Raw genomic sequence first — 15,936 nt, forward strand, 5'->3', positions numbered from 1 at the left:
AGCTCTAGGGGTCCTGTTGGGGTTGCGGTAGGACTTGTTTGGTTGTCACTGGGGGTGGCTGGGGTGTCGTTGAGGCTGGTTTGGCTGTCGGAGTTGACCAAGGGCCAAGATCGGACATCACAGTTCGCCGCTGGCGTGTGGTGGCCGGTCTTGGTCCTTGGGTCATTGTCAGTGCCAATTCGGAGTCATCTCGTTTGAGATGAAGGGCTCTCCAATGCGTTTGTCAGAGTGAGAGGGTTTGTTTAGAGTAGATAGGAAAAAGAAAATTCCCTCCCCAAAACGAAGATTCATGGTCTATCGATTTGTAAATTATGGACTTTAACTTGAGAGACCGAAAAGTCAGCCTGCAGCAACGTGGTAGTCAGTAGGTCAACTTCACTGGCAAAGAGCGATGTCACAGCAATCACTGCGAGTTACCGCCGCTTCAATGATGCTGAACTAGATCTGTTACACCCCTTATAGGTACGACGAATATCCAAGGCAAGCAGGGCGGGTGAGGTTGTGTCGGTAGGTACGATGGACTGAAGCATAATAACTTTTTCTCATTGATCAGTCTCGAATCAGACATGCATTTTCTCTACATCATCTCTTATCTTTCGCTTGACGGCGTAAAGGGGAGAGTCCTAGTATCTATCCATCATCTTTTATGTAAGACTAACACGCCAGTGCACGACCGAACATGCTCACGAGAAGCCCTGGTATTGTGTTGGATCCAAGCCGGACGCATCCTCAAACTATTTCGAGAACACGGAGAGTCAGCATCAAAATCCTCTTCAACACGAGATATGGAGACGAACAGGGCAGCGCGGGAGACTTACATCAATGAACCCAGACAGCGTAGCTAGACCAGTATAGCACCTGACACACTCCGCGACCAGAGGCCGGATCTTTGCGTCCAGTTTCCCATTGACGCCGGCATACTTCTTGAACACGCCCACCATGTTCGCACGGTGGTCGGTGAGGAAGGTCCGCGCCAGGAACTGGATCTGCTCGTTCTGCGCACCGCGCGAGAGGAAGGTCGACAGAAGCACCCGCAGCGTCGACGACAAGAGGACATAGTACGTGTGCAAGGCTGAGGCGATTGATCCGAGTGCGGTTGCAGCTGCAGCTGCGTTTATGCTTGGATATGGTATGTCGATGTCGTCGGCCGGGCCAAGAGGAACCATGGAAATGCCGAGGTCGGGGTCGGCGCGGAAGAGCATCGACTCGCGCGTCGCAGCCATCAGGCCAGCGTCGAGGATGGCGCTGGCGCCTTCGCGCGTCCGTGAGAGCTGGAGGAGCAGCAGCATACGGGCTTCGAAAATGGATAGAAGATAGGGGCGATCTGTGATGCATATCTGTTAGTACGACGATGGTGATGATGAGGAGAGAGGTCGAGTGAGAGAAAGAGGGTTCGGGGTGGACAGTTGTTGGGGAAACAACTTACAGGCTGGATCCGAGTTCTGGAACTCGAGGGCGATATGCTTCGAGGGCTCTATGAGGATCTCCAGTGCGTTGGCCTTGACAAGGGCATTGAGGAGGTAGTTGGATTTCTCCATCCGCGCCAGTGAAGTAAGCAGGGCTAGGAGGTTCAGCGCATTGAGACGACATGGATCCACGCCATCCTCCGCGTCGTCGCACAGAATCTGCACCAGGCGCTGGCTGGCTGATCGGATGCAGTCCATGCTGTTTCTGCGAGCTTTGGCATTCGCATCTGTGCTGTCACTGCCGAAGTTTGTGATTCTGGCGAGGTATTGGGAACAGATACTGTAGAAGACAGCTCGAAGATTCGCGTTGGAGTTTGTCGCTGGTATTCCCTCGATTGATGCGCGGAAGAGCTGGAACAGCTTCTCCGTTATGAGGTTGTTTGTATGGGTGTTCGCCGGCGGCGTGTCGGAAAGTGAAAAGAGTAGGGCATCCGCTGCCCGAGCGAGTTCGACCACATCGGCAGACTCATCCACGATCAAGACATCGAGTTTGGGCAGAAGGATTTGGAGCATCCGCAGGATAAACTGGGACTTTGCTGGTTGATCCATGGAGCAACACTCGATGATGGCGATGATCATCTCCACATATTCGTGCAAAGCGTCACTCCTAGCCTTGTGGGCGATGGTCCAACGGTTGCGCGCTTCCAGGGTCGCTAGTATGCGATCGGCATCAGCTATCAAGGCCTGTTCGTCAATCTTGTTGCTTCCAGGACTCTCGATCGCCTTTTGCATGATTTCGACTTGGTAAGCATAGAGCGACTCGCGTATCAGCTTGATATCATACAGACTCGGCGCGCCCTCGAATGCTTCAGTGAGGTAAGCGTCGAACTCGATCGAAGCATAAAATTCCGACTCCAGATCAAACGAGGCGGAAAGATCAAGCTCCAGGAAGTCGAATAGGGTGAAAACATCGGGATTTGTAATGAGCGTGCCGTCAAAGTCGGTGGTCTTTCCTTGCAGTGTTGACAAAGCTTGTCGCAGTGTGGTTGACAATTGGTCCGCAGAAGCTGCCCTCAACTCCATTGCGGTGTAGTTGTAAAGCGATGCTCGCAGCCCAAGAAACTCGGCTAGGCCTTCGGCGGATGTGCTATACCAAAACGCGGTGTGGAGGACAGTATTGCCATCCCACACAGTCTGCTGCGAGACGACGACTTGACTCAGGTATTGCGACTGCAGGAATTGAAGTCTGCGAAGTTGTCCGACCACGATAGACGTTGACAAAGGCGAATTCCAAAGCTGCCTCATCACCCGCAATGCGGCAGCCTTGATGTGGATTAGCCACGATAATAGGACCCCGTTTTCATTGTCAGGGTAGTTTTGAATCAGGTCGACGACAGCATGGAAGACAGAGGTCCCTGCGTCAATCGAGTCGGAAATGGCCAGACGTTCGCCCAGCTTGCTAAAACCAAGAAGGAGATGTGCAAGCGTCGGGAGCTCTGGTTGTGCTTCGAGGCATGCGTTGAAGAACGCTAGTATTCCATCCTTGATCAGATAGCCCATTGACTCAAAGCCGTCTTCGAGCTCTCTGATGTCGAATCGAAGTCTGGAGGACATGCTTTTGGCAACTGGGTCGAGCTCAAACCCAACGTTCGGACCCAACATGTCAACTATCCTTCTTGTACGGCCTCGAACCGACTCCGTCATCAGAAAGTGATTGTTCAGCTTGGGGGAGCTGGAGAGCTTCTGCAACAATGCAAGAGCCCGAAGCGCGAGCTCAGAGTGGCTGGCCGCTGCGTATTGACACAGATTGAGTATAACTTCCGGGTGAGCAGCCACACTGTCCTCGATGCAGCTGACGCTGGTTCGCGCAAGGGGCGCGTCCTGTGTTGGCTGGGCCAGAATGATTGGTTTCACTATGTCGAAGTATGTCGGCTGCAAGTCAAGCACTCGATTGATGATGTCGATGGCGCGTTGCAGGTTGAGAAGCAAGGGCGAATCCGGCAGGGCGCCTTCGACCACATCTGCAGACAAGCTCAGAGTCTCCAAGAGCGCCTTGTTCATTTCAACGCTGAGTAACCACTGCATAAGTCTCGCGAACGGACTACGCCGAGCATACACAGCGGCAAGCGGTGTGTCTTGCGCAGGCTGGCGCTGAGAACTGCTAGTATGATCTGCCATTGCCACGAAGTCTTCGTTGAAACCCTCCAAGCAAACAGCCACGAATTCCAGGCAATGGAACGAGCCAATAGATCGTTGAACCTCATCACCAATTTCGGGCACGCGTTTGACGAAGACTTGACCACAGACAAAGTCGACGTATGGTCCGATGCCAGGACTCCGGTAGGATGAGCCTAGGTCACCGGGGAACGGAAGCAAATCAGCGCCCAAGCCAGTGGATGGCAGTGTGACAGTCAGATCGCGCAGCAGGACGACAAACGTGTCATACTGGTCGAACGACACGGCAATTGAGATAAGGGTGTTTTGCAGGTCGAGGAGAGTCGGTTTGGAAGCCTGGACAGCTTTGTCCGTGGCTGATCGAAGGATTTCATGGCTGTGGGATGCCCAGTCATCAAGAATCTGCCAAAGCATGGTAGCTGTTTGCGCTGTTTTGTCTGTGAGCAGAGCGTCAAGAGCCGCAAAGACGCTCGCTCTTAAATAGCTGGGGATCGGCCCAGAGCTGAGGAGTAATAAAGACTGCGGAAACGCCGGACTCATTGTAGTCAGGATATAGTCCCGAGTTCCGCTGGGCTGCCGGCTCAGGTGGGCTAGAAGGCGCAGGTAGCAAGACAGCATGACGGGGCTTTCCAGCTCGTTCATATCTGTTGGTAGGACTTTTCGCATGGTCGGTAACTGAGACGTTGTAGCCCGCTCATGGACCTTGTGCGCGTAGAGGTCGAGTTCGGCAAAGATCTGTTGGTAATTCATGGACGGGTTGCGGCGCCCACGGGTCGAAGCAGGCTGGGACTCATCCAGCAGAAACTTGTGGGCCGCTTCGGCACATTCCTGCTCCTCAGAAATGGAACACAAGAGCTCACAGAAGGCACACACTCTGGGGACTGTCTGCCTTCTGGACGCCCACTGAAGGAAGCCATAGAGATTGCTGTCCGGATCGTCCCACCACTGTTCAGCCGCTTCCGGTCTGCCTTCGAATGAGAACGAGATGAGAACCAGGAGGCATTCCAGATGCAGCCTGCTCACGGCTCCGCCTCTATGATCGGGCGGGAGACCTTCTTGCATGGCAACGAGCTGATTCAGCCGCTGATCGTCCTCCTCGGTCTTGAGCTTTCGGATGGAGTCTGGCATGTTTGAAATGAATGCTTCGATGAAATTGTCTAGAGACTCCATGAAGTGCAGGCGGAAATAGGATGACGTCTGGTCACCGTCAAGAGCGAAAGCGGTTTCGCTAAGAAGAAGTGCGACTAATTCCTGTCTTGCCGGATGTCGCCACACATCAGAGTTCATGCTCGTAAATATGGCAAGCATGAATTCCAAGGAATCTTCTTTCAGAGCCGTCTTCACCGCATTTGCCCTCTTCTCTGAATCCGCATCATGGCCTGCCAGATCTCGGAACTGTCCACTATATTCCACTGTCCACCACAGACTCAGCACGGCGTAAAAGGGCCGGACGGCTGCAGAAGCCGAATCCTGGGGTATCGGGCCAAAGAGAGCATCTAGTGAGGTACAACTCTCTTGGGAGAGTTGGGCTCCTGGAGACCCATACTGCCGAAAGGCTGACGAAAAGGCCGGGAGATAGTGAATAAGGTTGAATTCCAGGCGGTTGAAGCGCTTGACAGCGCTGTTGAGCTTCCGAAGATCCTCGGGATGGGTGTAGTCGCCTTGAAAAAGGTATGCCAGACTGCAAGCGAGAGCCTCGTGTTGCTTAAACAGACTGTCTCTTTGAAACTCGAGTGTCGCATAAAACTCAGGACCTCGTGGCTCTCCCAGTACTGCCTTGCTCTGCAGCGCATCTGAGACCTTAACCTGAAGCCTCTCGATATCCTCCAGTGTGCTCAGGCATTTTCTCGCATAGAGCGATCCATTGCCCGCCGTCGGCCCACCACCATCAGTCTCCAGTACCTTCGTCACGGTATTCCGAAAGAATTCTCGGATTCCAGGCTCGATCTCTGTGTTCAATGATTGTTGAAGCGTGATCCGCAGGCATTGAACCAGCAGATCTCTTCTATTGTGGAAATTGCTCACGGCATCCACCACAAATGTGTCGCTTGTTGCTTTCGGGTCGGCTTGCATCTGGATGAGGAGTCGGCCGGCCTCAACCTCATCCAGTTCAAGGGTTGTGGCAATGGCACGGCTGATATGTCTGAATTCGTCATTGATAGCATAGTCCACGTCGCCGACCGTGATTTTCCCTGCAGTTACCCATAGTCAGAAGATGCCCTGGAAAGACCCGTCCTCAATCGTAGCATACCACTGTTGTAAGCATCTCTATCGCCCGCTGTGGAGGTTGGCTTGTCAAGCAGCTTCCTGAAATCCTGGATGCTATCCTCTAGTTCCAACGAGAGACGCTCAATGTTTGCGAGGCGCGTTTCGGCAAAGGCAACAAGGTCGGAGTGCAGGTCTTGTAGGCGGGTGAGACTCTCCATCTTGACAACATCACAAGCAACACCTCATAGACACATTAGACGCGTCGTCTGAATCAACTGCGCGTGTCCAACCTTGAAATTCTTTTTCCCTTCACAAAACGAGCGACGAGACGCAGGTTGTCAAGTTGCCGAAAGGGGACTAGTCTGTGCCAAGTAACCTTATTTCCACGCAATGAACGTGCCTCCAACTGCGACTTGTCTCCATTTCAAGTTGCTGCTTGTAAGCAACGAGTGAATGAATGCTCATCTCAGTGAATACTGTAGTCACAACTCATGTTGGAGTTCACTAACAATAGTTTCTGGATCAATTATGAGTCCAGTATCAGCCTTGTCTGGGTCATTGTGCAGTAGGAGACATGGCGGACGTCTCCATCGTGACGGCTATTGGTATGCATCTGAGACCTGCACTTCGCCGTCCTGCCGCTCAGCCTTATGGACTGACCAATTGTTTCAGCGAAGCTCGAGGCCTCTAGCCAGGACGAAAGAAAGAGAGGTTTAGATGGTAGGTCATTACGCCATATGGGGATCCATTCAACAGTTATGTTGACTATGTTCGCAGACCTTAAACGCATATTGACCCACGTGAGAGGCACTTTCCAGAGGTAAGGATCCTCGCATGGCTTGTTTGTCACCTGGTATCTGACCTCCCAATCAGCAAACATGTCAAACAAGGGCAGGCCGAAGGCAAGTTCAAGGAGAGCGATGAGGATGACTTCCACGTCACCTTTGAGCTACTCTATAAGGTTGTGTCCAAGCAAAGACCGGCATATCTGCGAGCCACCAAACCTACGACAAAGAATGGCGCTGCATCTCGCTTAGAAGTGGCTGCTGCTGCCCTACGCCTTGCTGTTGAGATTGGGAATCCATTTGTTAGGTTCAAGACAGCTCTATCAGTACTGGATCACATCGTCGATACTCTTCCTACTGCCGATGGATCCTGGTGTGAGCCACTTGTCAACGACTACCTCAAAACCTTCAGAATATTGCTCGATCATGCTCCACATGTAGAGCACATGCGTCGCAAGCAATGGCAGACGTACGTGGACTTTACTCTGGCTGCACTGTCTTCTGCTTTTGATGATGGCATGCCGGAAGGCGATTCAGCACACAGTCAGGCTACAAGTGTGGCTTCCAAGGACGGCCACCACATGTCAGTGCGCGTCAGCCAAATAAGCGCGCGAACCCCTGGAAAGGACATAGCCTTACGAGCCGAAGAAATCATTCTTGCATTGAAGAACTTGACCTCGGTGACGAATGCTCCGATCATGACTCGTTCCTCTGTCATTGGGCACACGGTACGAGAGTTTCTAGAGACCGCTACACGATCGCAAGAAGTGGCCTTCGAGGTAGTGAACAACGTCGTGCGTGTTTCTTTGACCGAAGATGTGGCGCTTACGCAACGTTTGTTGTGCGACTTGATGCCCGTGATGCGAAGACTGTCGTCGAGATCAGCTTTAATTCGGGAACGAATCATCGCGATCTTGTTCCCTTGTCGATACCTCTTCCTTGCTTCAGAAGGCCCATGGCCGTGGACTGACATGTCCAATCTCGAACACCTCTTGAATACCTTGTTATCCGAGTACACTGCGAGAAATGGAAGAGACCTACTCCATTTTGACGATTTGCAACCCGTTCTTGCAGGAGATAAATCTCCGCTTCAGGTAAAACAGTTCAAGCCGCTGCGTGACTCGGCAAGAGCAGTGTCCTCCTGGATGACGTTGTCGGTCATCGCCAGCATTCTCCTAGCCTTGAGCCGGAGAGTGGACTCGCAAAGTGCCGATGTCGCTGACGGAGACGCTCCACGCAAGCGACGACGAGTCCAGACACGGCTTGAGGAGGTTTTACAGCTTGCGGCCGAAGGTGCTGGTCAAGAGAAGCTCATCGCGTTACAGGTCGTCTTCTTCCTGCAGGACCAATCGACGCACATCCAGCAAGAATCACTCTACAGAGTGACCACAGTTCTCTCTGATTTTTCCCAAGAAGATGGTGGTGTACAGACGTGGATCTTTCTTGTTTTTGGGCGGTAGGTCATGCCTTGAGGTCTGATACTGCATCGACTCACTTTCTGTAGGCTTGCTCTTCACGACGACTTCACCAAGCAAACCCCGCCAGTATTCTGGCGCCACATTTGGGACGCTGCCCGCCGTGGAATGTCTGTCACGACTACTGTCCGAGCTGCATGTCACATATTGGGGGTCATGGTAGAGGCAGGGCTTTTAGGCCCAGCACTGAACGGTGTTTTTATTGAAAACACCATGTTTGGAGGAGGCAGCACCGGGCCTTCCATCCTAACCGACACATCATTAAACATGTTTACAACCATCTTACGCGCCGGCATACTGGAAACTCAGAAGCAGTTTGAAGCTTTCTGCTTCAAGGTAGTAGCGTGGCTTAGTGCCCGCTGGACTCTTCGTATGTCAAGATGCAAACGACTCTATTAGCAATGCTGACCTCTCCGAAGCCACGACGCTCGATCGTTTGCACAACGCCCACGTTGCTTTCCATGCCAAACCAGAGTATTTGTACATGCTCTTAGTGGCCATGTGCGGCAAACCCGCCCCTGCACATCCTAGCGATGACTGGTCTCCATGCCACCAGCTGTGGAAGCACTCGCTGGCTTCGTCGTTGCATCTCGGCTTTTTGCGCTTTCTTCTCGGGCTGTCTCCTGAAGACACGGCACCGACTGAGTCTAGTAGACCAAGGAATACGTTTCAGCTTGATCCATCCACAGCTGGTCGCCTGACCCGAGGGTTGATGGATCTCCTGGCCGGACGATTGCAGGAGTTCGTCCTTTCGTGGGAGGCGATACACGCCGAGCGCAGTGTGAATATAGGAAGTGATATCGTCGAGATCGTTGCAGTCGCCTCTATTGTTTCATTAGCGTTCTGGGTGCGTTGCGGTCGACCTCAACCCGAAGCCCACCCGCCATCAGTGTGGTCGAAGAGCCGCAAACTTGTCATGCAGTTCGTACTTCACGATATCGATGGTGCCTCTCAACACATGGCCGCCCGAATTTGTGGCTTCGTTGCCGACCTTCACAACCAGTTGGACCTCGAGGAGGCAGACTTGAGTTGCAAAGAATATCAATCTATCATAGAGTCGGCGCTGGAACTTGCTAGACGTTTCATGCCGTCTGAGGCGCCTGCAGATGCTTCTGATCCGGACCTCCTGGATTGGGAGACAACGGACACGAGAGCGTCTTGGAACGCCCAGGCCAGCGTTACTGCCGATGTTTTGAGGGTCGATCTCCCTATCTGCCAGGATGTGCCAACGCTCCTGGCAAGACGCTTGATCGAGTTAACAACTATTCTTCAAACGGTGAAATCGCAGCAGACTCTCGACCCAGCAGCCGCTGCTTGCGTCGTGGATGAAATCCTGACGCTCGATCCAACATCACTCATCGCAGCGCGCGGCGCTGTTGAAGACTTTCTTTCTTTGGGCTCTGGCATTTCACGTGCAGACGCTCACCGACTTCTTGAGAGACTCGCGGAGTTCTATCTCGCGGAGGAGGCCTACGAACGTTGTGAATCTGTGCAATGTTTTTGTCTCAGAGTATTGTGCGGCCTTGTGGCGCTCTGGGCCGTGGATGAGGAAGACGATGATCTCGCGGCGGTTGCGTTCGACATCTATGAGTGGTTCCTCAACACTGTCCTAGCTAAAAACATTGCATCGCCGAAAGTCCTGTCTACTTTGGCGGATTTGCTAGATGTTCTGCTACGGGTCAACTCGTCTTACGGAGGCGAAGATTTGGCGTCTCCTAGGACAAGTCTTCTGAAAATCCTCCAGGTCAGCGATGCTTCAGGACAGTATCGGATGGCAGAGAAGCTATCCCATATTTTTGAGAAATACGTTCTTGATCAGCATGAGGCCATCTTCGATGATATTGTGGAAAACCTGCCAGCTGATGCAGACAAGAAGGAAGGAATTGCTGTGCGATTACACATTGTTGCCCATCTGGACTCCCGATGGCACACGGTTCTGCGCCGAGCAACTTATCATCTGTTTGAGACAGTCGCCAACGTCCCTTCAACCACAGAGATTGCGCGGAGCTGCATTAAAAATACCTGTAAGAAACTGCAAATTGAACATCCCAGTCGACTCTTCAAGCTTTTCTCGCCTCAGATCTTCTATACCTGGCTTTCGAGAGACACACTTTCTCGCATGCCCTTCCGTGCTTTCGACTACGGCACGTTGAAGGAACTGGCTTTGGACAACATATCCGAGCTCACAGGACAGATTGCACTTCGAGGATCTAGTCATGCCGAGGAGCTTGGACAGCTGGTTGGGCAAGACTGGAAATCCCTGCTGGTCCAGGAATTCGCCTACGTGGAAGCATACACACTCTCATCAGAGACCAGTTTACCCAACGAAGAGCGGCTATATGACGGGTCCGAGAAGCTGGTCAGAAAACAATTGGGATCTGAGCACCATCTCGAGCTGCTTCGCTCGTCGCTCCCGGACATCATTGCCCGCCTCATCATATCGCTCAAAGATGACCGAGGCATTGACAAGGCTTTTGAAAAGAACCAGCAAGCAGGTATACTCCAAGCGTGGCAGGAAATGGCCGGCCACTCTACCCAGGATATCCAGCTACCCCTTTCCCAGCAGCCATGTTTTCGCGCAAGATGCCTTGTGGATGAATTCAAATACATCTGCATGCGATTGAATCTCCAGCAAGACGAGCTCTGGTCCCCAGCGTTGTTGGTACATGTCTACCGCCAGCTGCTGGACAAGGCCAGGCCGGCGTTTGGGCCATTGCACATCTGCAACGTCATCCGAAAGATCAGAATAGTGGTCAGCCTTGCCGGGTCGATGGCCTTGACTGGTTATCCGTTGGAAATGCTCCTTCACAATCTGCGGCCTTATTTGACTGTGTTTGATTGTGCCGAAGACACCATGGGCATATATCGCTATCTGTTGCTTCATGGAGCGCAACATTTGCGTTGTCGCCTTTCTTTCGTCGCCGGTCTCGGTGTAGCTACTTTTGCCTCTTTGACCGGCTTCATTGCATCCCCTCAAGAAAGCACTACACAAGATAGCCACTTTGTAGCAACCATCACGAAGGCCCAGGAGTTTCGAACATTCCTTGGTCAATACCTGGAGACCTTTGATCCCAAGGATGTGACAAAGCATGCTCTGGCGACATTCAAACGAATTGTGCAGCATGCCGGGGCGATTACGCAACCAGGGAACAATGCCAGAAGCACGAGCGAGGGAAGTCTACTCCATGCACTCTTGTCAGACCGAAGCAGTGAGCATCCCCTTCTCACCGACCTGCATTTTGAGCTATCCATCGAGATATTATGCCACAAATTCTCGCTTTCAGCCGATGCCCAGGATGACATTCTCGGTGACGATCTGACTGCAGCTCGATTTTCTTCTGCTTTGGCTTCAGTCCTGAAGAGACTTCGCTTGAACGAATCCTTCCGCATATGGGCTGCTCAAGGGATCGGGCGAGGCTACATTGTCCGCGGGCTGCACTTGAAATTCAGTGAGATCTTGAAAATTGAACAGTCAATGGTCTCCTTGGCGGGGCACGATCTGGATGAAGTCTCCTCATATACAGGGATCGTGAGTTATCTGGCGGATATGCTGTGGAAGGCCGATTTCACCACGTCCGCTTTTGCTGAGAAAACTCTACAGCACATCTTCAGTTCACTTAATGCGGCAACCGAGCATGTGGTGCTTGATCCGGAGTTTGACCGGGTCTTGGTAGATGGACTCAGGTTCTACGACTTCCCTTGTCCTCCTATTCGAGAGTCGTCCTATCTAGCCCCTGAAAAGGGTCTCAACGCGGCTGCCAGCAAAACTTCAGGTAACCAGCCTCCAGCATGGGCTGCCACGACGCTACAAGCTATATGTCACGATTCGGCTAGTGACCCCGTCTTAGCCTTCCTCAATCACCTCATTGCTGCAATCCCGGATTGTGTCGACATGTTGTTCCCTTACGCTGTCCATCTTGCCTTGCTCAGCGAGCTAGATAGGCCTCAAACTTTCAAGGAGAATCTGTCACAAAGCTTTTCTCAGATCCTGCGTGGTGAGGTACAGTCGACGAAGCAAGCTCAGCAACTGGTACTTAGAACGCTACTGTACTTGCGAGAGTGCAAGATCCCCCGCGAAGAAAACAACGCCCAGCGGAACTTGTGGCTCGATATCGACCTTGGTGACGCCGCTATCGCAGCAGCCAATTGCCAAATGTGGCACGAGGCTCTGCTGTTTCTCGAGTTACAGCATTCTCAGGCGCAACTCCAAGGAGGACGCACCTCCCGCAGGTCGTTGGTCAACGCGGATTCTGTACCACCCGACGTGGTGGCCAAGATCTACGAGAATGTCGACGACCCGGATTTCTTCTACGGGAAACATGAAGAATTTGATTTACAGTCTGTCATTCACAAATTGAGTCATGAAAGTGCCAGTCAAAAGTCTTTGTTGTTCCAAAGCGCGATGCTTGACTCGCAACTACGGATGAACGAGCATGAACAAGGCTTGAGCAGTGTTGCGCAGAGAACCGCCACGACTTTGAGCGCTGCCAATATGCAAGGGATTTCCGATGCCGTAAGGGGCTATTATGAAAGCTTGGACGATCTCTCAATCCCACCTGAAGAGCATTGGGACATCTTACCGGCTCAAGAACCGAACGAGTATCCGAGGAGTGTGACAGATTTGCTCCCCGGTATGTTTAGCACTCCAAATGCGACCATTCTTTGTCAAGAGTTGGATAGGTCTCTGCTCAAGGTCGTGGACATGTTGAGAAGCGAAGCAGTGGATAAGGACCTCACAGCTCAACTCCTTTCCCAGATGGCAGTTCTTGCGGAGACGAAGCAGATCGTAGGAGGATCAACAATAAACAATCTGACGACAACCATCAACACAATAGGGAAGAGGAACGAGAAGACCAAGTTCGCAGAGTAAGGCTATATTCGTTTGTGGAAGGCATTCATTGACTGACGATGACAGATTCGAAAAGCTATCCCCAATTCTAGTGGGCCGAGAAAACGCCTTCACCGCCATCCGCAAAAATGCCAGCCTACAGAGTACCCTGTCTGTGAGCTTGGGAGAAGCTTTGCTGTGTGAGATCCGAGTCGCACGGCAATCACTGGAAATGGCTTCCAACTATGAAGTACCTCAGTTTGGGTTGAATCGTGCCATCTATCTGAACCAACTCAACGAGCTGGCTGTTCAGGCCGGCCTCAAAGTCGATATAGCCGTGCAGTACGATCTCGCGACGACCTTCTGGGCACAGAATGAAGTCTCGGCCAGCATTGGTATTCTTCAGAACTTGAAACAACGCAATGACACAGCCAAGCAGGCGATCCACATCACAAAAGCCGACCTCCTCACCGATCTCGGGCACAAGGTCGCAGAAGCACGGCTCGAGAAGCCGGACGAGATCATCGAAGGCTATCTTCTACCTGCCTTCAAGGAATTACATGGCCGCGCCGTCGGCCCCGAGGCTGGGCGAGTCTTCCACAACTTTGCCGCCTTCTGTGATATGCAATTACAGGATCCCGATAACTTGGATGATTTCACCCGGATCAGCAAAATCCGAGATCGAAAGATGCGCGATATCGAGGACCTGGAGAGAATGAGCAATAACGGTGATGAACGGCAGCAGAGGCAACTGAAGTCACACCTGCAAAGGGCGAGGGAGTGGTTCAAGCTCGACGATCAGGAATGGAAACGAGTCTCGCAGAACCGACAGACCCTGATCCTCCAGTGTCTGGAGAATTATCTCCTCTCCATGAGAGCGTCAGATGAATATCCCAACGACACCCTCCGGTTTCTGGCGTTGTGGTTGAATCAAGCCGACAGCAAAGAAGCCAACAAGTCGGTGCGCAAGCACCTCAGTACGGTGCCGTCGTACAAGTTCGCTCCTCTCGTCAACCAGCTGTCCTCGCGGCTGTTGGATATCCATGATGACTTCCAGCAATTGCTCATGGAGCTCATGTTTCGAATATGCTCTGACCACCCGTACCACAGCTTGTACCAAGTGTTTGCCGCCTGCAAGAGCAAGGCATCCAAGGCAGACGAGGTGGCCATGTCTCGCAACGCGGCAGCTAACAAGCTTGCCGGGCTCATCAGCAAAAAAAGCGTGTCGTCGGCCATCTGGATCGCGATCCATAACTGCAGCATCGCTCTGTACAGAGTGACCCAAGAGAGGCCGTCGGACAAAGACCTAAAGACGGGCTCCAAGTTTCAGCTTCGAAAGCTGCCGACCGCCCAAAGACTGGAACAAACCCTGAGCACGGCTCATGTCAAGATCCCTCCACCGACCATGACCATCCCGCTGCGCCCCGACCGCGACTATTCTGCAATAGCGGCGTTCAGCAAGTTCGACCCAATCATCACCATTGCAGGAGGCGTCTCGGCTCCAAAGATCATGACCATGATTGCCACGGACGGCTCGCGTCACAAGATGCTCTTGAAGGGTGGCAATGACGATCTGCGACAGGACGCAATCATGGAACAAGTCTTCGAACAAGTGTCGAATCTCCTCAAAGAACACCGCACGACGCGGCAACGAAACCTGGGCATCCGCACGTACAAAGTGATACCCCTGAACACGAACGCCGGCATCATCGAGTTTGTCAAAGACACGATCCCGCTGCACGACTTCCTCCTGCCTGCACACACGCGCTATTTCCCGCGAGACTTCAAGCCAACGCGGTGCAGAAAAGAGATCTCGGATGCGCAGGGCAAGCTGCTCGTGGACCGCATCCGCGCCTATCGAACGGTTATCGCCAACTTCCACCCAGTGATGCGCTTCTTCTTCATGGAGCGGTTCCCGGACCCGGACGACTGGTTCTACAAGCGACTGAACTACAGTCGGTCCACAGCCGCAGTGAGTATTCTAGGCCATGTCCTCGGACTGGGCGATCGACATGGCCACAATATCCTCATGGACGAAAAGTCCGGGGAAGTCGTGCACATCGACCTGGGCGTGGCATTCGAGGCAGGCCGCGTGCTGCCGGTGCCAGAAGTGGTGCCGTTCCGCCTGACTAGAGATCTGGTGGACGGCATGGGCCTGACGGGGGTCGAGGGCGTGTTTCGCCGATGCTGCAATTTCACGCTCGAGGCCCTGCGCCGAGACCAGGAAGCCATCATGACCATCCTCGACGTCCTGCGCTACGATCCGCTCTATTCCTGGTCTGTCTCGCCCCTGCGCCTGCAGAAGATGCAGGAGAACCACGCCCAGGACGACGCCCCCGCCGCAACGGGCGTCCTGAATCCAGGCGCGGGCGGAGGGGATGGGCCCAACAAGAGAGACGCGGTCGGCGAGCCCAGTGAGGCGGATCGTGCGCTGACTGTGGTGGCGAAGAAACTTAGCAAATCCCTCAGTGTCGAGGCCACTGTCAACGAACTCATTCGGCAAGCTACGGACGAGAAAAACCTGGCCGTGTTGTACTGTGGGTGGGCTGCTTATGCTTGATACGGCAGACTCGCAATTATATCTATTCGTCCCGCCTGAAACCTTCAAATCTCCAGGATTCTCTGGATTAAAGATTCAGGTTGAGCGCGCGGGCGAGGCAAGGCGTTATGAACGGTTCTTACTTTCAGACTGTGAATGTTGCATCACTCCCGATTATCCGTCTAGATGTCTATGGACAGGGATATATGAATCACGATATTACGAAAGAATGAACACAAAAGTATCCCTTCGCTTCACTTCGCTTTTTCTGTAGGAAAGGCCATTGTTCTGATTCTGTCTCTGTCATGCATGATCCATGGGGCTTGATCCCAACCTCCAACCTCCAACTTCTAGGCCATTGCGTACGGGACCTCGCAAGGGGCCACCAGCACACCACATCCGGTCTGGAGTTGGAACTCGTGAGGTTTCGTACATATATGGATGGTACAAAACGCACATAAGAACGGAGATAAATACATGGACGTTCAGATATCTCGATAAATACTTATATACATGATTC

The 15,936-nt window shown here is 52.7% G+C and overlaps 2 protein-coding genes across 2 annotated transcripts; one reads left to right on the top strand and one right to left on the bottom strand.

Moving 5' to 3' along the window:
- Positions 1-683: 683 nt before the first annotated feature.
- Positions 684-6,007, bottom strand: A1O1_09225 (uncharacterized protein; the record flags this gene model as incomplete). Its single annotated transcript, XM_007730081.1, has 4 exons — positions 684-734; positions 819-1,324; positions 1,427-5,773; positions 5,833-6,007. The coding sequence occupies 4 exons, from the start codon at positions 6,005-6,007 to the stop codon at positions 684-686; spliced, it is 5,079 nt and encodes a 1,692-aa protein (XP_007728271.1).
- A 549-nt stretch (positions 6,008-6,556) lies between these two features.
- On the top strand, positions 6,557-15,437 carry A1O1_09226 (uncharacterized protein; the record flags this gene model as incomplete). Its single annotated transcript, XM_007730082.1, has 5 exons — positions 6,557-6,609; positions 6,663-8,030; positions 8,079-8,419; positions 8,469-12,915; positions 12,965-15,437. The coding sequence occupies 5 exons, from the start codon at positions 6,557-6,559 to the stop codon at positions 15,435-15,437; spliced, it is 8,682 nt and encodes a 2,893-aa protein (XP_007728272.1).
- Positions 15,438-15,936: the final 499 nt, after the last annotated feature.

This window comes from Capronia coronata, assembly GCF_000585585.1.
Source record: "Capronia coronata CBS 617.96 chromosome Unknown acBCG-supercont1.11, whole genome shotgun sequence".
NCBI lineage: Eukaryota > Fungi > Ascomycota > Eurotiomycetes > Chaetothyriales > Herpotrichiellaceae > Capronia > Capronia coronata.